The 22,005-nt window shown below is 42.4% G+C and overlaps 1 protein-coding gene across 1 annotated transcript in view; it reads right to left on the bottom strand.

The window, feature by feature from the left end:
- Nucleotides 1–229: 229 nt before the first annotated feature.
- Nucleotides 230–22,005, bottom strand: part of METTL7A (methyltransferase like 7A) — a 48,813-nt gene continuing 27,037 nt past the window's right edge. Inside the window, exons 2-3 of the mRNA XM_043967913.1 lie at nucleotides 4,311–4,909; nucleotides 230–2,104 (exon numbers count right to left, since the gene is read on the bottom strand). Of these exons, the coding sequence (XP_043823848.1) occupies nucleotides 1,868–2,104; nucleotides 4,311–4,808 (735 nt within the window). The 5' untranslated portion in view covers nucleotides 4,809–4,909 and the 3' untranslated portion in view covers nucleotides 230–1,867. The remainder of the gene's footprint in view (nucleotides 2,105–4,310; nucleotides 4,910–22,005) is intronic.

Genomic DNA, 22,005 nt, shown 5'->3' with positions numbered 1-22,005 from the left:
TTAACCATTCTGACTAAATTACAGATCCTTTCCATATTTGCATGTTAAATTGAGAATTACAAATTTTAAAATGAGGGCACTGGACTTGATCCAAGATTCTTTCACTGACAGACTGGAAGCTCACACACAAATAGCTTAATCTTCCAATATGAGAAACCTTTTTAGAAATATGAAGAAAAATTACAACAAAAATATCCAAGAATTAATAAACATAGAACACCTCATTTAATTTGATTTCTAAGAACAGGAATTTCTTTATTAATTTGATTTTTTGAAAAACAGTTCCCTTTGCAAGGTCCTCTTGAGACAAATACCAAACTTATGACAACATGTAAGAAAATAGATTCCCTACAATATTAAACCCATGGAATCTTCTAAATATAGAACAATTTATACCCACTTCCAATGCATTCAGGCAACCCAACTGGCTTCCCAGAGCTGCTATTGCACCAGCCACTCAGAACAAAGAAATACCCTGCCCAGGGCTAGTGGTGAGGGTCACCCAGATAGAGTTGACTGGTTCGTCTGTCAATTGAGCTAACCTAGACCAAAGCTTCTAAAACTGTGGGTTGCAACTCCATAGGGGGTCACATAACTGAATGTGGGGGTCATGAAAAATTTGGCAACAGTAAAAGGTTATGTATACCTATTTTATATACCTATATACCCAGGGTCACGTAAAAATTTCTCGGGCAAAAAGGGGTCATGAGTGGAAAAAGTTTAAGAAGCCTTGGGTGAAGGCACCGTACCACCTATAACTTCCTTGATTCCTAGGGGGCCCATTCTCATTCTGTGCAAAGCTATTGCACCTCAATGGTAGATAGATACTAAAAGCAATGAACCAAAATACATTAAAGAATAATCTACTCAGATTTATTAATAGTAATGAGCTATAGTAAGGTTCTTTTGTATCCTTAGTAACTAGACTTGGGTATTAATAACCCTATGTGGCTTTGGCTCGAATAGAAAACTGTTTGCCCTTCTAAGGAACAGAGTCAGAAGAATCCTAGAGCCGAATGGAGTCAGAGGCCCTGAGATCACATATTGGCTGTTCTTTATCAGTTGGATAAACTTAAATAACTTGGATGTAAATTTTATATATGTATATAAAAAGCATATATATATATTTAAGCATACATATACAGAGGCATATGTCTATATAATGCATATACATACACATGTGTATATAAAACATATATTTAAAATTTACATCCAAGTTACATACATTTATCCAATATATCCGTGTGTGTGTATGTTGGATAAGTTATATAACTTGGGCAAGTCACTGACCTGATTTTTCTGAACCTTCCTTATAAAATGAGGATAACAATATAACTCTCTGGATCAGATACAATTACATCTAATCTTTAAGGATTGAGTTAAGAAACTCAAGCACGATATTATGTTGTTGGAAAAGTTGAAGGTGCTAAATAGAATGTGATTGTGAGATTATTTGGGTATTCCACAGTAAATATTTCCCATGCATGCTGGATAGCTGTGAGCTAGGTTGCATTTTTTTTTTCATGTTTTGCCAAGGAGGTCAGGAACTAGGAATATATAACATAACAGAGCATCTTTCCCTAATCAGCCCTCCCCTCCCTTCAGCAAGCAAGATAATAGCCTCTGTTCTTCCCCTTACCCACAACATTTTTTTTTTGGTGAGGCAATTGGGGTTAAGTGACTTGCCCAGGGTCACACAGCTAGTAAGTGTTAAGTGTCTGAGGCCGGATTTGAACTCAGGTACTCCTGACTCCAGGGCCAGTGCTCTATCCACTGCGCCACCTAGCTGCCCCCTATATTTAGTTTTAAAAGGGGAACTGAGAACTCCTCCCAGCCCCCCCCCCCCCCCCCCGACGCTCCCGCCCGGTTATTTCACAGCATAGCCTAGGATATGAGGCCGGACTATCTCCCAGGAGAGGGGCGCCTGCAGGTGCTGGAGGTTTAGCTTGGAGAAGCCCCCCTCCTCCAGGGCTTTCCAGCTCTCTCGGGTCAGGTCGCAGCCATCAAACATTAGAAACCACGTCGGCTTGAGAACTCGTTGCCAGAAGAAATTCCAGGTGGACGGGTCAGCAGCCACGTGCTCCATGAAATAAAAAGCACCTCCCTACGAAATGAAATCATTTCGGTTATTTTAGGCTATGGAAGGTCTTAAAGTTAATTTATCTTCTCCGGCTTTCCCTCATCCATAAATCGAGGTGTAACTAATTATCTGTGGATGAGACAGATTGTATCCGTGAGAAGCTTTCGGTCTATTCTTTCAACCTCCTCCCCCTCCCCTCCCCAAGGATTCACCGGAAGCTGCCAACAAGAATGGAAATCCACTGAGCAGAGGAGCCGCAAACACCATGTGTGACTCCAAGGACCAAGTGAAAATGGGAAGAATGCTTGCTATAAATATAGTTGCAGATGTTTTATATTTGGGGTAGATGGATCTGTTCCAGACTATCCCCTGCTTCACCTTTTGGTACATATGATTTTCACTTTGGGGAAGAAGGTGAAATCCGCTCCCCCACAAACTAAGACGGGGGTTTCAAAGAATTAGGGGGGACATCTGGCTCAATAAAGTAGTCCTTGGGTTCTTAACTTTTTTAGTGTTGTGGCCACCTCTGTCATATACCCCATTATTCTCAGAATAATGTTTTTTTAAATGCACAGAAGGACAAAGGAAATCAATAATTAAATGTAGCTTTCAAAATTTTTGAAAAGTCTATAGGCCCCGTGCCTAGGTTGAGAACCCCTACTATTCCATTCTAGGCTAAAGGACAGGTAAAGGGATAAGACCTGATTCTTGGTCTGCAGTTAAACACCAACTAGAGTCTTAGACCCTGATGCTTCCTTTAATGGCAATGACAATTTATTGAATGTTATTTTTCAGGTGTCATTCTAGACTGGTTATCATATCTGTAACTCCAAATTTTTGTCCATGATGTAAATACCATACATCATACCCAGGACAAGTGTCTTAAGAAAGACCTTAGTTGGAGTGAGGAGGACAGAGTAGGGAGAAGCTCACCTGGATAGCTACCAGGTAGCTTCCTATTTTAACCAATTATTCTTACTAATTCAGTGCTAAGCTCTCTGTTTCTGTGTTTCTAGAAGACTACCAGTGTTGCTGGATCAGCTCACAACTCCACCAACAATGAATTAGTGTCCCAATTTTTCCACATCCCCTCCAACATTTGTCACTTTCCCCTTCAATCATTTCAGCCAACCTGGTAGATGTAAAATGGTAAATCAAAGTTGTTTTAATTTGCATTTCTCTAATCAATGATTTAGAGCATTCTTTTTTCATATGACTATAAAATTGTTTACTCTCAGCATACTTCAAGTTAGGCACTCTGGGGCAAAGTCTCAATTGTCCTACCTTAGTTGTAGCTCTACCAGGTACTAATGTTCTCCTGAAATATCTTCCATAAGGATTTATGAGAAAGATTCTAACTCTATTTCTACAAGATTTCTCAACTTTACCAGGAAGATAGTTGAGGCAAAAATAACTTTGATGTCTTACTTATCTAGCCTGAATTATCCAGTATGTATCCCAATTTTTTTTTTAAGCTGTGCCTGGGGAGATGCTTTCTGAGTGGTCTGTATTGTTTCAATAAATTCATGTCTGAATTTCTCTTTTCTTTGGTGCTAACATTACAGTTAAGTTCTGGGAATATCATAAAATATTAGCCAATAGTGTTAATAGAAATACTCCAATCATTTTCAAACATTTTTAGAGCAAAGGCTGCATTGCTTCAGATAAGGAAATAAGACAAATCACAAGGAGACTTTCCAGAGCACATTTCATATGCAGATTTCCATCAACTAGTCAGCTTCTGATAAAATAGTTGTTCTGCTAGAATCATTTTCTAACATTTCAGAGCCACTGTATCTCTATTATAATATTGTAATTTAATCAAAAAATAATCAGCTTTTCAGTTCTCAGGGCAAGACTACCAGCCACAGTTATTCAGGTAATTCAAGCCAAACCCCTTTTTCACCCTATCAAGGAAGCAGAACATGGGCGTGGAAGTCAGGAAACATTGGTCATAGATCCTATCTATGTGACTTCAGGGAAGCTATTTTACCTGTTAACAGTCAACCAACTCCGAAAAAAATGGAGGCTTTATGTTCTGCAAAGGTCCGTGTGAAGGCCAAAGAGCATAAGGGAGTCAGGAGCCACCCACAATGCTTGGATATAACCACTGTGGGGCTTGCTAAGACCCAGTATACTAATTCTCATCTGGATTTAAAGAAATGCACTAGGCTGCCTATGAGCAGGCTATGTGGACAAGGGCCCTTCCCGCACCCTTTCTATGACTCACCGGCCTGAGCACTCGGTGCACCTCTTTGATAAATTTCTCTTGATTCTGTACAGAGCACAGGACCAGGGTGCAGACCACAGCGTCCATGGAGTTGTCTGGCACTTGATACATATTTTCTCCCGAAGCCACTATGAAGCGTTCAAACTGGAGGTGTCGGCTTTCAGCAATGCTTTGGATCAGGAACTTCTCAAAGTTGGGATTGGGGTCGATGCAGGTGATCCTGCACCCAGGAGGGTAGAACTTGAAGTTGGCTCCGGTGCCACAGCCAACCTCCATCAAGGCCAGCGTCCCTGGGGATCCCGCAAACTCCTGCAGGTTGCCAAAGAGCTCCTGCTTCTTGGCAGCCATCTCTTTGTTGTAGCTCTTGGTGAATTGCACCATGAAGTAAGGAAAGAACTTTTTGCATATCCAGTTCCACAGGCCCAAGAAGTGGAGAAGAAAGATGGGAAACACAGAGACAGAGATGGCCAGCTGGAGAACATGCACAGTGAACGCCATGGGTCCAAAAGTGAAAAGTCCAGGCTGATTCCAGAGGAATTCACCCCTTTTTAAGGTTCAGGAACCAGTTCTCCCTGCTGTTTACAATCAGATCCAATCAGCTGCCAAGGAAAAAGGACAAGCCCACGTCAGAGTAACTTGGCTCAAATCAAGTCAGATATGGGCAGCTGTCCCAGATTTTTGCCCAGTGAGCAAGTTCCTCCCTGTCCACCCCCTTCTGTCTACCGCACACCCTTTTACCTATAAGAGAAAATTTATCATTCTGTTTTCCCTTTAGTGTTGTGATTTGTGGCTGTTTTGTTTTGTTCTTTCCTTGCTGGGCACTTCGGGTACATGTCCTGTTCCTGCTTTCTATTAGGAAACCAAAAGCAGAGTGTGAGGGTTTGGCTGAAATAAAATAAGGTGTGTCAACAGAGGCTAATTCCCATTTTTAAAGGGAAAGGGTGACCCAGGAAAGTAACTATTCTAATGAGAAATAAAAACTAATAAAAACTCTCCTCTTTTACTCGCAGGTTGGAGGAGAGCAGGAGGTTAATCACTCACCCAAGGGCATGGGGTTAAATTTTGAGCTTGTTGGAAGCTTAAACTCCCTGAGCCTCTGTTTCCTCACCTGTAAGATGAGGAGGTTGGATACTGCAATTCCCAGCTCCAGGTTTATGATCCTGCAATCCCAGAGTCTGAACCAAGTGATGTGGTGAATATCTCTCACCTCTGCATCTCTACACAAGCAGTAACCCTCCACCTGGAATGCACACCTCCTTTACTCTCCTCAGAGTCTCAAGCTTCCTTCAAAGTGACATCTTTTACATGAGACTCTGAGTCATCACTCTCTGCAAAAGACTCTTCATTCATTTGGTGTTTGCATTTATTCCTCTATCTCCCCAGGAGAATGTATGCTCCCTCAGGACAAGAACAGTGGCTTGGGTTGGGTTTTTTTGTTTGTTGGTTTGGGTTTTTTGTTTTTTTGTTTTGCAGGGTAATGAGGGTTGTGACTTGCCCAGGATCACACAAGCTAGTAAATGTCAAGTGTCTGAGGCCGGATTTGGACTCAGGTCCTCCTGAATCCAGGGCCAGTGCTCTATCCACTGCACCACCTAGCTGCCCCCTGGTTTGTATGTTTGTTTTGCTTTCTCCAGGACTGTGCTTGGCGCACATTGAATATCAACAACAGCAACAAACATTTATATGGTGCTAACTCCATGCCAGGCACCTTGAGCTAAGTGCTTTACCATCTCATTTGACCCTCACAACAATGCAGGGAGGTAAGTGCTCAATGCTTAGGGGACATAATGCTTGCTGAATTAAACTGAAGCAAGAAAATCATTCTGGTAATTTAAGTCAGAATATCTCACTAGAATAAAAAAATTTTTTTTCTGAGTCTCAAATTATCTGGAGGATGGCTTCAGTTTCCCATCTATTTCTAAGACCTCCTAGGTATAACATTTTTTTTTTTGACGAGGCAATGAGGGTTAACTGACTTGCCTAGGGTCACACAGCTAGTTAAGTGTTAAGTGTCTGAGGCTGGATTTGAACTCAGGTCCTCCTGACTCCAGGGCCGGCTCTCTATCCACTGTGTCACCTAGCTGCCCCTAGGTATAACATTTTTAAAAATTTCCTCTAAGCTATATATAGCTAACATTTATGTAATGCTTCAAAATTTGCAAAGTGTTTTACAAATATTAACTCCTTTGATCCTCACAACACCCCTGGGAGGTAGGTGTTATCATTGCCCCCATTCTATAGTTGAGGAAACTGAGGCAGTGAAAAATTAAATGACATGTTCAGGGTCACAGCTAGTTACTGTCTGAGGCAGAATTTGAACTCAGGTCTGTCCTAACTCCAGATCGCTCACCTAGCTGTTTCATATAGTCCCTAGCTACACATAGACTGGGGCAAAAGACAGGAAGACCTGAGTTCAAATCCAGCCTCAGACACTTACTATGCTGTGTGATCCTAGGCAAATCACTTAAGCCTGTTTGCCTCAGTTTCCTCATCTGTAAAATGAGTTGCATAAGGAAACGGCAAACCATGCAGGTATCTTTGCCAAGAAAACCCCAAATGGGGGTCACAGAGTCAAACACAACTGAAATGACTGAACAACAATAAATATACTCTATAGCTCCAAATGGGTCGACAGAATGCTGGACTTGGAGTCAGGAAGACTGGATCAAATCCTTCCTTCAACACCCTACTGGTTCCACTGGGCCACTCTCTGTTCCTCACGTATAACACCCACACTTTTGCATAGACTGTTTTTCCTCACCTCTGCCTCTGTTTCCCTGGTCTTCAAAATTCACCTTAGGGGCAGCTAGGTGGCGCAGTGGATAGAGCACCGGCCCTGGAGTCAGGAGTACCTGAGTTCAAATCCGGCCTCCGACACATACTAGCTGTGTGACCCTGGGCAAGTCACTTAACCCCAATTGCCTCGCTAAAAAAAAAAAAAAAAAAAAAAAATTCACCTTAGATCCTGCCTCCTACACTAAGGCTTTCCTGGTCCTCACAGTTGTTACTTACCTTCTCCTCAGAGCTCACCTTCCATCTGCTCTGTGTATATCTTGTGGGTACCTTTCCCCCACTCCAAATATTGCCTTTTCTCCTCTAGAAATATAAATTCCTTGAGGGCAAGGGCTATCTTTTCCTTTCTTTGTACCCCCAGCCAGGCACACAATAAATGCATAAATGTTTTCTGATGAACTCTGGGCCAGTCACTTAAAACTTTCTCATCCTTAGCTGTAAAATGGGGATATTTTTTGAACTTACCTCACAGGGTTGTTGTGAAGCTCAGATGAGAAAAAGCAGGTGAAGTACTTTGAAAATTGTAGCGTTATATAAATGCAGAGCATTATGGTTATTATTATTACTATTATTATCTGGACAACTTTCTAGAGGAGGGTTAAAGTCACCCCTTTTCAAGACTTTAGCTCGTGAGCCTTTACTCTTATTATTCTATCACATCCCATCAAATCTTTCAACGGTTCTGTCCAATGCTCCCTCACTTTGCAACTCCTGAGGCCCTATCTTTGAAATCTGCCACATTTACTCTGGCCGTGCTAAGGTATTTGAGGTGCATTGTTTACTAACTGCTGACCTCCCCCCTCTATATCTGCCAGTGCTTGCATTTGCAGGACTTTCCTCCTTCCTTCCCTGCCCATCCAGATCTTTCACCTCTGCCAAAGCCGGGCTCAAATTTCACTTCTCTCCCAGGAGGCATGACCCTCTCTTACATACCTTTTTTTTTTTCTATCTACAACTAGTGAGTGGCTTGGTGCTGAGTATACAAGAACTTCTGTTTGTTGTTCTCACGAGTGTTCTCCCATTGCTGACCCCTATTCTGGGAAGCACCACTTGTAGAATTCCATCCATGCGATACACGATTTAGACATAAGAGGTGATACCATAGGTAAATTAGGAGATAAAGGAATAGTCTACCTATCAGATCTTTGGAAAGGAAAACAGTTTTTGACCAAACAAGAGATAGAGTATATTATAAAATGCAAAATGGATGATTTTGATTACATTAAATTTAAAAAATTTTGTACAAACAGAAGCAATGCATCCAAAATTAGAAGGGAGGCAGAAAGCTGGGAAACAATTTTTGAGGCCAGTACTTCTGATAAAGGCCTCATCTCTAAAATATATAGGGAACTAAATCAAATTTATAAGAACCCAAGTCATTCCTCAATTGAGAAATGGGCAAAGAATATGAACAGGCAGTTTTCTGATGAAGAAACCAAAGCTATCTATTCCCATATGAAAAAATACTCGAAATCTCTAATGGTTAGAGAGATGCAAATAAAAACAACTCTGAGCTACCACCTGACACCTATCAGATTGGCTAAAATGACAAAAAAGGAAAATAATGTTGGAGAAGCTGTGGGAAAATTGGAACACTAATCCATTGTTGGTGGAGCTGTGAACTGATCCAACCATTCTGGAGAGCAATTTGGAATTATGCCCAAAGGGCGATAAAGCTGTGCATACCCTTTGACCCAGCAATACCACTTTTGGGTCTTTTTCCCAAAGAAATCATGGAAAGGGGAAAGGGACCCACATGTACAAAAATATTTATAGCTGCTCTTTACGTAGTGGCAAGGAATTGGAAGTTGAGGGGGTGCCCATCAATTGGGGAATGGCTGGACAAGTTGTGGTATATGAATACAATTGGAATACTATTGTGCTGTAAGAAACGATGAGCAGGAGGAGTTCAGAGAAACCTGGAGGGTCTTACGTGAGTTGATGATGAGTGAGATGAGCAGAACCAGAAGAACATTGTACACAGTATCATCAACATTGAGTGTTGATTTACTGTGATGGACTATATTCTTCTCACCAATGCAATGAATGGCACAGAAGAGTTCCAGGGAACTCATGATGGAAGAGGATCTCCAAATCCAAGGAAAAAAAAAAAAAGAACTGTGGAGTATAGATGCTGAATGAACCATACTATTTCTTTTGTTTTTGATGCTGTTGTTTTTTTTCTATTTTGAGGTTTTTCATCATTGCTCTGATTTTTTCTCTTATAACATGACTAATGCAGAAATAGGATTAATGTTATTATGTGTGTATATATATAACCTATATCAGATCACCTGCTGTGTAGGGGAGGGGGGAGGGAGGGGAGGGAGGGAGAAAAATCTGAAATTGTAAAGCTTGTATAAACAAAAGTTGAGAACTATCTTTACATGTAACAGAAAAAAATAAAATACTTTATTAATTAAAACAAAACAAAACAAACAAAAAATAATTCCATCCATGCACATCAACCACATGGGGACCATTTTTTTTTCTTAAATAACTGGCACAACGAATGATTGTATGACTTGTCCAAGGTCACATAGCTGATGAGAGAAGTAAGACTTAAACAACACAGGTCTTGCTGACTTAAGGATAATTCTCTGCCCACCGGATATTGCTGCCTCTCAAGTGGTGCTAATAGCTATCTGCAATTCTTCAATGTAAACATCTTTTAGCTATTTTTCCTCTGTTTTAGCTTTTTCTACATCTGCATGTTGTTGTTGTTCAGTCGTGTCTGACTCTTTGTGACCCCATTTGGGGTTTCCTTGGCAGAGATACTGAAGTGTAGCTTTGCCATTTCCTTCGCCAGCTACAGATGAGGAAATTGAGGCAAACAGAGTTGAGTGACTTGCTCAGGGTCACACAGCTAGTGTCTGAGGCCAGATTTGAACTCAGGAAGATGAATCTTCCCGACTCTATCCATGGGGCCACTTCATTCTCCTCTATATCTGAATATCCCCAGCTAAACTGTAAGTTCCTTGGAGATGAGGACGATGCCTTTATTTCTTTGGTATCTCTTGACCCCTGGAAGGTTCCAGATAAAATGTTATAAACTAGCGTTAATAGCCAAGAGAGAGCCACAGATGCTGCAGTTATTTATGCGTTTCTTAATTCCTCTGATAGGCTGTAAGCTTCTGGAGGGTGGAGAATGTCTCATATACCTGTATGCCCCACATTGCCCTATCACAGTGGCTTGCACATAGTAGATGCCCAGTAAATATTTGTTGAAGTAATAAGTCCTGTAATTATGGAAAAGACACCAACAAAGGAAAATGTCAAGAAGTAGTCAAGAGAGGAAGTAGAGCCAAGAACAACCACCATTGTGTAAGACAGAGAGAAGGTATTGGGAAAGAGGGGGTGGGCTCTGCTCCAATGCAGCTGGATTGGCTGATCCCCTCATGCCTTCTGGCTGGGGTCCCTGGCTCAAGTCTCTTTAGTCTAACGACCACTTGGGCAAAGTGACCGCCCTCTAAGGAGCAGAGATCTCACCAGGTCACCTTCCTATTTGATAAACCCCAGTGGCTTCCCATTACCCCCAAGGACCAAATACAAAATCCTCAGTTCGGCATTTAAAGCCCTCCCTACCTTGGCCTCCTGCATTTCCAGTCTTCTTACACCTCACTCCTTCACTCTCACACTTTGTGATCAGTCCGCCCTGGTCTTTGATCTGCAAGTATCACACTCCCCTCCCTGAGCTCTGAGCATTTTCATGATACTTTCCCCCATTCCTTTTTTATTTATCATTATTGCTTTCCCCATTCCTTTTTATTTATTCATTTATTATTATTATTGCTTTCCCCCATTCCTGGAATTATCTTCTTCCTCATCCCCATTTCCAGGCTTCCCATCACAGCTGAAATCTCACCATCTGGCCATATCCCTTCCATCTCATGTTACGCTTGTCTCTAGTCTGACCTCCAGCTTCCTTTGGAAAGATAAGTAGTCCCTTGTATGCAACAATGACCATTCATACCCTACAGCACAGTGATTTTTTTTTTTGGGTGAGGCGATTGGGGTTAAGTGACTTGCCCAGGGTCACACAGCTAGTAAGTGTTAAGTGTCTGAGGCCAGATTTGAACTCAGGTCCTCCTGACTCCAGGGCCAGTGCTCTATCCACTGTGCCACCTAGCTGCCCCGGTCAGCACAGTGATTTTGAACCCCTACAGGTCATCGTCCAGATCCCATTTCCCACCCCCACCCCTCAATTCCTTATTCCTATCCCCCTCAACTTTCCTATCCCACATTTCCGACCAAATGATACCCACCCCTTTCACTGCCTTCATCCTAAATCTTTTCTCCTATCTTCTAGCTATTATTGAATTGATGACAAGCCTCCCTAGCCACACCTTCCAATACTAGCTGCATCTTCACTCATTTTCCTCAGCTCATTGGTCGAGGCAGAGGAATACTCCTTGTTCCCCATTGTCACTTCCAGGTTCTCCCTACCTCCATCATCCAGTATCCTCTCCTCCTTTGAGGTTCATGCAATTCACCCCTACTACCCAATTAAAATCCTGGTAGCTGACACCTTCAGGTTACTCCCCTCCTTTCTTTATGGCTCATAATGTTTTTTCTCTTCCCCAACTCCTGCCCTCATACTAGAAGACTTCAAGTCTCTTCCTTGAACAAGTCTCTAACCACTCAGTTCCCCCACCACTTTCCACAAGTTATTCCTCCATTCTACCTCAGCTACACAGAAAGGTGCTCAAACCCTTGATCTGGCTATCATTCACAGATGTACCACCTTCACATTCAAGAATTCAAAAATCCCCTTATTCCCATAATCTATTGGCTTTCCACCTCTTCCTCTGCCTTCCCCTACCAAACCCTGCTCTTTGTCCATGCTGTGACCTCTCAGTTCTCTCAAAGGCCATTTCCCCTACACTAGTCAGACTCTCCTCTTTTCACCATCTTGACCCCCTTGAGCAATTCAGCTCAAGTGTAGACACTGTCCTCTTCTCTGTCATGCATCACTCCCACCATCTTTTAACCTTTATCCTTAAACACATGCTCCAAAGGGTGAGAATATCACACAACTGTTTTGATTGGATCCACTACAAAATTATGGCATATGACCTCAGAAAAAAATAGAGGTCAATTGCTGTGAGCTCCATCTTTCCCCCTCTTCCTTATCTCCTGTCAATCAGGTGCCTTGTGCCACTATCTCCTCCTTCAGTCCAGTTTCACATGATGAGGTAGTCTTACTCCTTACCAAGAATAATCCCGCTACCTGCTCAAGTGATCCCATTCGATCCATCTCCTCCAACAGACTGTCCCCTCTGCCAGCCCCACTCTATCACTATTTTTTTTTTTTTTGGCTGGAGGCAACGAGGGTTAAGTTACTTGCTCAGGGTCACACAGCTAGTAAGTGTCAAGTGTCTGAGGCTGGATTTGAACTCAGGTCCTCCTGAATCCAGGACTGGTGCTTTATCCACCGCACCACCTAGCTGCCCCCTACAATGCATTTTTCTCCAGCAACAGAATATATAACCAGGACAGATCAAGGAAAGGTTAACTCAAAGAAAATACCCAAATCATTGCTTCAGCAAAATGAGAGGAAGTGAAAGAAGTTAACTTGCTGCTGATAATCATTTGAACATAGCAAAATAGTAAAAATTAGGTTTTTGTTGTTCAGTTGTGTCTGACTCTTCATGACCCCACCAGGTGTTTTCTTGGCAAAGATACTGGGGTTGGGGCAGCTAGGTGGCACAGTGGATAAAACACTGGCCCTGGATTCAGGAGGACCCGAGTTCAAATCTGGCCTTAGACACTTGACACTCACTAGCTGTGTGACCCCGGGCAAATCATTGCCCCGCAAAAAAAAAAAAAAATACCGGGGTATTTTGCCATTTCTTTCTCCTGCTCATTTTACAAATGTGGAAACTAAGGCAAACAGGGTTAATTGACTTGCCCAGGGTCACACAGCTAGTAACTGTCTGAGATCAGCTTTGAACTCAGGAAGATGAGTCTTCCTGATTCTAAGTCCAGTGCTTTGTCCACTGTACCACCCAGCTACCCTAAAAATGAGGTTAATTATATATAAATCCACTGAATATTATACGATTTTTGTTTGGGGTTCTTTTCTCTCCTCATGGAAATTATATTTGCATAGTTAATAAATCTTTCTTCCTTTATATTTCTTATTCTTATATTCTGGTTTCCTTTCAGATCATATAAATCTTTTGCCTTACATTTCTTATTCCTTTGCACTGAATTTATGGATTGAATATGTTATGGTCACATATAAAAAACTTTAAGTGTTTTTCTTTAAATTTCTTAAATAATTCAAAAATAAGTCGATATGGGATAGAATTTAGGGTCAAATTGATCGTGAGTCGTCCCAAAAGAATTATAAGATTCAGTGACTCAGTTTCCCAAGTTTTATTGCAATACTGTGAGTGACCACAGGGAGAGAACCAGAAAAGTGGAAAGGCATCTCTCAAATTAGAGAAAGGAAGACAGTTATATTTATAGAATAGATAAATTGATTATCAGTCTCATTATAATAATCTCCACCTTAGGGAGGTACGGGGAAGGCCTATCCTAATTTGGATTTCCTGGGGTCCTAAGTCAACCCCCAAGGTGAGTACCTTTTTCCATGGAGGTTTGTCAAAAACCACAATCAGTTTCTTGCTCTCAAGGAGCTCACAATTTAAAGGGATGACCCGATAGATTATCAATTTATGGAATAATAACAGAGTTCCTACTGTACAATAAAAAGTACATCACATTTTAGCCCCCTTACAAGCCCTTATCTCCCAGCACAAGAAGCTTGAAACAGTGACCCTGGTGCCCCAGGAGCAGACCTCAACTTAAAAAAAAAAAAAGCTGCAATATGAGTAAGAAACAAAAAAGAGCTCTTACCATTGAGAGCTTCTGTGTTGAAGGGGAAGTGATAAACAGAAACTCAGATGAGGGCAATGCTCTCAAATTGCCTACATGTGAAACCTCAAGAGGGAAGATTAATTGGTCTCAAGACCAAAAAGGCATTCTTGGAAGAGCTCAAAAAGGATCAATTGAGGGGGGCAGCTAGGTGGCGCAGTGGATAAAGCACCAGCCCTGGATTCAGGAGTACCTGAGTTCAAATCCAGCCTCAGACACTTGACACTCACTAGCTGTGTGACCCTGGGCAAGTCACTTAACCCCCACTGCCCCACCAAAAAAAAAAATCAATTGAGAGAGGTAGAACAAAAAATGGGGAGAGGAATGAAAGCAACACAAGAAAATTATGAAAAAAGAATCAGTAGCTTAGAAAAGGAAGCACAAAGAATCAGCAGCTTGGAAAAGGAAGCACAAAGATTGAAGAAAACAATTCCTTAAAAAATTCATTTGGCCAAATGGAAAAGGAGGTGTATAATCTGACTGAAGAAAACAATGCCTTAAAAAATTGGAATTAGACAGTTGGAAGCTAATGACTCCATGAGACACCAGGAATCAATAAAACAGAATCAAAAGAATGAAAACATAGAAGAAAATGTGAAATACCTCATTAGAAAGACAACTGACCTGGAAAATAGATCCAGGAGAGACGATTTGAGAATTATTGTACTACCTGAAAGCCATGATCATAAAAAGAGACTAGACACCATATTCCAGGAAATTATCAAGGAGAACTTGCCTGATATTATAGAATCAGAGGATAAAATTGTCACTGAAAGAATCCACTGATCACCTCCTGAAAGGGACCCCAAAAGGAAAACTCCAAGGAATATTGTAGCCAAATTCCAGAATTATCAGGTGAAGGAGAAAATACTGTAAGTAGCCAGAAAGAAGCAATTTAAAAAGGGGAGAGAACATACAAACCACTATGTATATACAAGAAATATACGCTATATGCAGTGTAAATGGGAAAGTATTTGCTGTTGGAGGATGACTAGGAGAGGCCTCTTGCAGAAGGTAGAATTTAAGCTGAGTCTGGAAGGAAGCCAGGTGGCCCAAGTTAGGAGGGAGAGCAGTCCAGGCCTGGGAGACAGCCTGCGGCAAGGCAAAAAGAGTGAGGAGAGGGAGCATCCTGTGAGAGGTGCAGCAAAGAGGCCCAGGGTTGTTAAAAATCTGAGACACTTATTTATTATTATTATTATTATTATTATTATTTTGGCGGGGCAATGGGGGTTAAGTGACTTGCCCAGGGTCACACAGCTAGTGTAAAGGCTAAAATTCTAGCTAGTGTGTCTAAAATATCCAATGAGTGGTCGCCAATAAATTATAAGCTTTAGCAAGAGTTAGACTTTTAAGCATTTATTAAGGAGAATAAGAATTTGGTAAAGAGAGAGAGAAAGCCCTAGATTCCTCTATCTATTAAAGGGAGAGAGCATTCCTAGCTCTGCTCTCCGCCAGAGTCCACAGGAAAGAAAGAGTCAGAGCGCCAGGCTCCCCCTTCTTCCTCCCACAAGCAAACGTCACTTCCTGACACCAAAGAAAAGATGCATGGTCTTTCCCTCAGAGACCTTCACCTCATGGCGGAGCTTTTCTACAGTACGTCTCCAGCAGGTGGTGTCATTCCAATTGTTACACTAGTAAGTGCCAAGTGTCTGAGCTGGATTTGAACTCAGGTACTCCTGAATCCAGGGCTGGTGCTTTATCCACTGAGCCACCTAGTTGCCCCCAAGATATTTTTTTTTTAAATATATATATTTAAAAGTCAAGATATTTAGGAAGTTCAGAATACCTTTGTACTGAAAAACTTGCTGTCCTTAGGTCATATCATGCTACTCCTTTACTCAACCACCTCTTGTGGCTCTCTGTCACCTCTAGGATCTAGGCTTTCAAAGCCCTTCATAATCTAGCCCCCCACCTCTATTTCCCCTCCTCTTCTAACTTATACCCTGCTACGTACTCTGATTCAGTGACACTGGCCTGGCTATTCCACAAACCAGATGCTCCCTCTCTTAGGTCTGGGCATTTTCTCAGGCTGTGCCCACGCCTAAAAGGCTTTCCTTCTCATCTCTGCCTCCTGATTTCCCTGGCTTCCCTCAAATCCCCAAATCCCACCTTCTTCTACATGAAGTCCTTCCCAAGCCCTCTTAACTCTGATGCCTTCCTCCGTTATTTCCTATTCATCCTGTACATGGCTTATTTGTACATAGTTGTTGACATATTGGCTCCCCCATCAGAACATGAACCCCTCAAAGGCAGGGGCTGTCTTCTGCCTCTTTTTGAATGCCCAGCACTTAACACAAGGCCTGATATGTAGTAGGCACTTAATAAATGCTTACTGACAGACTGAGGAGTGAGCCAGTGATTTTATTGGCTTGGGAAACTCGTGGAAAGGATAGCTCTACCAATGCAGTAATCTGCACTTTATAGCCCTAGAGAATTGGCTAAGACTCCTCCATTTAGGGGCCTATGGGATCCTCGAAGTCCATTTAATGAGCTTTTACAAAGGAATATTTAATTCCAGGTTATAGCAGTAATAAACATACAGACACCTGTGCCCAGCACCCACACATAAATACCGAAGAGGAGCATAATCCTGGCTCGGTGGGGAAGGTGAGGGGATTAGATTTGGGACTTAACTCAGCTGATATATAACCATCAAGTTTCAAGTCCAAAGCCCTGCCTGGGCTTGCTCCCCACCTTGTTTTTTCAGGGCTGCCCTGCTGGGCTGGTTCCTAGGCTCTAAGGTTACTATGGATAGAGGTCACTGGTCAGGGACTCCACTCCCTGAATCTAGAATTGAAAAGGACAGATGACATAGACCTATAACCAAAGCCCATTTCTCAGGACTGCAAGGCCTAAAGGAAAGTGGAAAGTGGCCTGTCCCTTCTGAGAGAAATGATTATTTTCTATTATATTAATAGCTAATTATTAAATTAGGATTGAGGTTTTTCCTTTCTATTTCCTCATTCAGGGACCAGTCCTGGCAGGTCAGTTGGTCAGTCTCTGAAGGCCATTGCTGATAGATGAGATTGCCCAAACCCTCTGGGTACATGCTCTTTGATCTTGGGTGGGACACCACTCAACTAGAAGACCTTACAAACAATCTAATCTAGGTGAATTCTATGCCCTTGCAGCCCCTCATTCGAGTCTAAGGGAACCCAGAGTGTTCTGGGTAGGGGTGAATTCCTTTGTCCAGATTGCTGGAAACAGCAATCAAGTCACATTCTCAGTGGAAGGGGCTAAAGACTTTTGCCTACCATCAGGGGTACTCCTTTTCCAGGGGCATTTAAGCATTCAGTCATCTCCATGGTTTTACCTTTGGTTCCTGAGACCACTGACTATCAATTTAATGATTATTTGCTAGTCTAATTAATATATTGATTATTAATTACTCAGAAATCATCTCTCGGGTTTTTCCTTCATCCCACTGAACTGCATGATGTCCATGCCGAGAATGAATGAGATCTTCACCCCTGGATGCTACTGGAAAATGAGATACTGACCATGCCCTTATCAGGCAGATTTAAAGTCAAGGCCAATGGAAAGATGTTAGACTCAGCAAACATAGAATGTCTTCTTCCAGAAGCAGGTCCCTGTCATCTCTCTCTCTCTCTCTCTCTCTCTCTCTCTCTCTCTCTCTCTCTCTCTCTCTCTCTCTTTTTGCGGGGCAAAGTGATTTGCCCAGGGTCACACAGCTAGTAAGTGTCAGTGTCTGAGGCCGGATTTGATTTATAATTTTTTTTTTTTTTAGTGAGGCAATTGGGGTTAAGTGACTTGCCCAGGGTCACACAGCTAGCAAGTGTTAAGTGTCTGAGGCCGCATTTGAACTCAGGTACTCCTGACTCCAGGGCTAGTGCTCTATCCACTGCTCCACCTAGCTGCCCCTCTGAGGCCGGAATTGAACTCAGGTCCTCCTGAATCCAGGGCCGGTGCTCTATCCACTGCTCCACCTAGCTGCCCCTCTGAGGCCGGAATTGAACTCAGGTCCTCCTGAATCCAGGGCTGGTGCTTTATCCACTGGGCCACCTAGGGGCCCCTATTTGTTTCTTTTTATAAGATTTTGAGTTCTAGATGTATAGTGAAGTGAGCAGATCTGGGAGGACATTGTGCATAGTGACAGCAGTATTGTTCAATGAGCAATTAATTGTGAATGACAACTACTCTCAGCAATGCAATGATCCAAGACAATCCCAAGAAACTAATGACAAAACTTACTTACCCATAGAAAGAACTGATAAAAAGAGCACTGTCGGGGCAGCTAGATGGTGCACTGGATAGAGCACTGGCCCTGGAGTCAGGAAGTCCTGAGTTCAAATCCGACCTCAGATACTTAACACTTAGTAGCTGTGTGACCCTAGGCAATTCACTTAACCCCAAATGCCTCACCAAAAAAAAAAAAAAAAAAAAAGAGCACTTGTGGATTGTACATATATAACTTGTTTTCGGGCGGTCTTGTGGAGGGGGTAAGAAAGGGAGGGAGGGAGAAAAATTTGGAACTCCAAATCTTATGAAAATGAATGTTGAAAACTACCCTTATATGTAACTGAAAAAAAATAAAATATTTGTTGCAAAAAAACCCCAAAGATTTTGAATTCTAAATTTTCCTCCCTCCCTCCCTTCCCTCCCCCTTCCCCAAGATAAAAAGCAATCTGATGTAGGTTATATACGGTTTGTATCAATTTTCCACACACAAAAGTTCCTTTTCTGCTCCTTTCAGCCACCAAACCATTCCCAAATGAAAGGAATAACAACTTAGGTCTCCTACGAGTTGATTTCATTCTCTCTCTTTACAGAAATTACTATTACTGTTCCTTTTAGCAACCAAACTGCTCACATAGGAAGGGGGCAGGACCTTACATAGGCAATGGAGAAGCAGAAATGACTGTCCTCACACAAGTGACAGTAATATGATGGGTATAATTAGCTTGCTGAGGATACAGATGTCAAAACAAAGATCAAGCACATGTGTTTACTCTTTGACCTAGTAATACCACTACTACATCACTATCCAAAAAGAGACACAAAACAAAAAGTTGAATTCAAAATTGAGGAGATGCCCATCAGCTGGGGAATGGCTGAACAAATGATAGGATAAGATTGTGATGAAACACTATTGTGCTATAAGAAATGATGAGCAGGATGCTATCAAAAAAACCTGGACAGACTTACAGGAGCTGATGCAAAGTGAAATGTAACAGCAGTATTGTAAGATGATCAGCTGTGAATGACTTAGCTATTTTCAGCAAGCAATACAACAATCCAAGACAACTCTGAAGGACTTATGAAAAATGCAATACATCTCCAGAGAAAGAACTGATGGTGTCTGAATACAGATGGAAGCATAAAAAAATTTTAAAAATCAAGAAGAGAGGATCACAGAGTTATAGTTTTAGATTAGGAAGGGACCTCAGAGATTGTCTGGTCTAAATTCCTTTATTTTACAAATGAGATAACTGAGGCCCAGAGAGGTTATGTAACTTATCTAAGGTCATCTGGGTAGGAAGTGACACTCAAAAGATGTCCATATTGGGCAAAGTCATTTGGGCTTTCACGACCTCGGTTTCATTATCTGTCTGAAAATGAAGGAAGGGACAGACCACATAATGAACCAATGACTAGATGGCTTTGGAGGGCCCTTTCCCACTATGATGCTGTGACCCTCTAACTCCGAATCCAGTGTACTGTCCATGCAGGTTGAAGTGAGAGCAGAGAGGAGAAAAAGGGTATGAGTTCAGTGAATCGCTCAATAAACTTTTACTTTTTGTAAACATAAATATAGATAAATTGCAATAAAATGGTATAAAACAAACAAAAAAGTGTTGCTGGTTCTGATGAGCCTTGGCCATCTCTTCATGACCTTTTTTCCTGATGGAGCCTCTTGTACTGGTATCTAATCCTTGGGTCTGGCAAGGGTTGTGTCACCAGCGCAAAGCCTTCCATTATGCCCAGTTAAAGAAAGCTTTGTGCTCTTACAGTTTTTCCCTAGTTCCCATACAGTTTGAATTTCTTGCTAGGCCACGATTAGGGACTTCCCCTTTGGAAATACTACCTGTGTCCCAGGCATTGCAGCAAGTCTGGTCATAGCCTGACACACTTTCACAGATACACCGATATGTCAATGGGGGCCACTAGCCTGTGATCATTTGGAGCCAGATGTGCAGTCCCATCTCAGAGGTGGCCGCGCTTAAATGAACTTGGAGGGGGGCAAAAAACAACCAGAAAATCAGAAAGACAGAGGCACACAAGGGGGTGGGGGAGGGAGAATAGGCAACCAAGAAATTGATTTTCCCTAGAAAGCCTAAGATAGCTCTCAGACTTAAAAGAGAAAAACACATTCTCTTGGGAGAAGCATATACTTAAACAAACTAAACCTCTCACAATTAAGGAAGGTGTGGTGAAGGGCTAGATTGGAGCACATCCCAAGGAGCATGCTGAGCTCCCCATGACTTCTAAGGATCATGTAGCTCAGTGCTTAGTACTTTGCCTGGTCAGGGGACAGAGGGTAGGGAGAAGAGGGAGAAGCTACATCAAAGAAAACTGGCTAATTAAGCCAAGAGAATCTTAAGGGAATGACCTCTCTCTCCTTCCCTCTTTTCCTCTTTCCCTTTCTCTTTTTCTCCCTCGATCCCCTCTCCCATCCCTTCCTCCCCTTTCTCTCTCACTTTCACCCCCTTCTCCCTCCCCTTTTATTCTTGCCTCTTTCTCTTCTCCCTCTCTTCCTGTCTCCTCCCCTCCTTCTCTCATTCTTTCCCTTTTTCTTCATTCCTCTCCTCCTCTCCCACCCTCCTTCACACCTCCCTCTCCTTCCTTCCCCATATTTCTCTCTCCCTCATTTCCCCATCCTCTTATCCTCCCTCCCTCTCTCTCTCTCTCTCTCTCTCTCTCTCTCTCTCTCTCTCTCTCTCTCTCCATCCCTCCCTCCATCCCCCCTTGCTCAGTATATCAGGATTTCTTAAGCCTCTCCCTGGAAGGGTCCAGGTGGGGCATTTTGCCCACTCTGACAGCATGTCTTCCCCAATAAGAACACAAAACAGAGGGTCTATACCCTGCCTAAGCCTGCCTCAGCCTGAGTTTGGGGCCTCTGGCTGCCTCTTCTGCTCTATGTTTTTCTTTCCTGTACACAGATGACTGAGCAGTCCTGAAATGGTTATTTCCAGCCTTTAAGACAAACTTGTGAATCACAAAGGTTGAAGCCCTGTGACAGTTACTCTAGTGCTCCTTATAGAAGATGATCAATGCTACAACACAAACCCTGGCCTGGCTTATCAGAAGACAGAAATTGTTTGGACAGTTCAAAGACAAGATGAAGGTAAAATCCCTATTCAGCAGCCCCTGAAAATCCTTCCTGTTTAGCCTTCGCCTCAGAGGAGGGAATAAAAGTAGTGACAAATCACTGCTGCTGATTTAAGATTTTTGTTAACTTGTGCTAGTGAGTCTTTTGTATTTTTAGCATTGGTGGGGGATGGGGGAGAAGCTTCCCTATTGTTTATTTTCATTGCACTTCCTCCCCTTTAGGGGTATCCCAGGTAGGACTGGTAGGATTCCACATTCTTTTTATTTATTTATTTATTTTTTGCGGGGCAAAGAGGGTTAAGTGACTTGCCCAGAGTCACACAGCTAGTGTCAAGTGTCAGAGGCCAAATTTGAACTCAGGTCCTCCTGAATTCAGGGTTGGTGCTTTATCCACTGCACCACCTAGCTGCCCCCAGGATTCCACATTCTTGTTGGAATGAAACAGAAACATTTTTCTGTGTCTAGACCTGCCAGCCCATTTGACCCTTCTTGCCAAAGTCAGCCCCTCCACCTATTCCCTGATCTCATCTCACCGTATCCTCACAACTACTCTATGAGGTAGATGGATTATTATCCTCATTTTACAGATAAGAAAACTGAGGCTGAGTGACTCACCTGGAACCCTGCATCTAGTAGGGCTCTCACTTGTGGTTCCAAGAAGCTTGGCAGATGGACTAAATCACGTTGAGGGTAACTGACAGGTCTCAAACCAGCCGGTGAGTTAAGGGAA

This window comes from Dromiciops gliroides, chromosome 5, assembly GCF_019393635.1.
Source record: "Dromiciops gliroides isolate mDroGli1 chromosome 5, mDroGli1.pri, whole genome shotgun sequence".
Classification (NCBI taxonomy): domain Eukaryota; kingdom Metazoa; phylum Chordata; class Mammalia; order Microbiotheria; family Microbiotheriidae; genus Dromiciops; species Dromiciops gliroides.
Note: the sequence above shows the minus strand (reverse complement) of the source record. Positions and strands in the feature narration are given on the sequence as shown.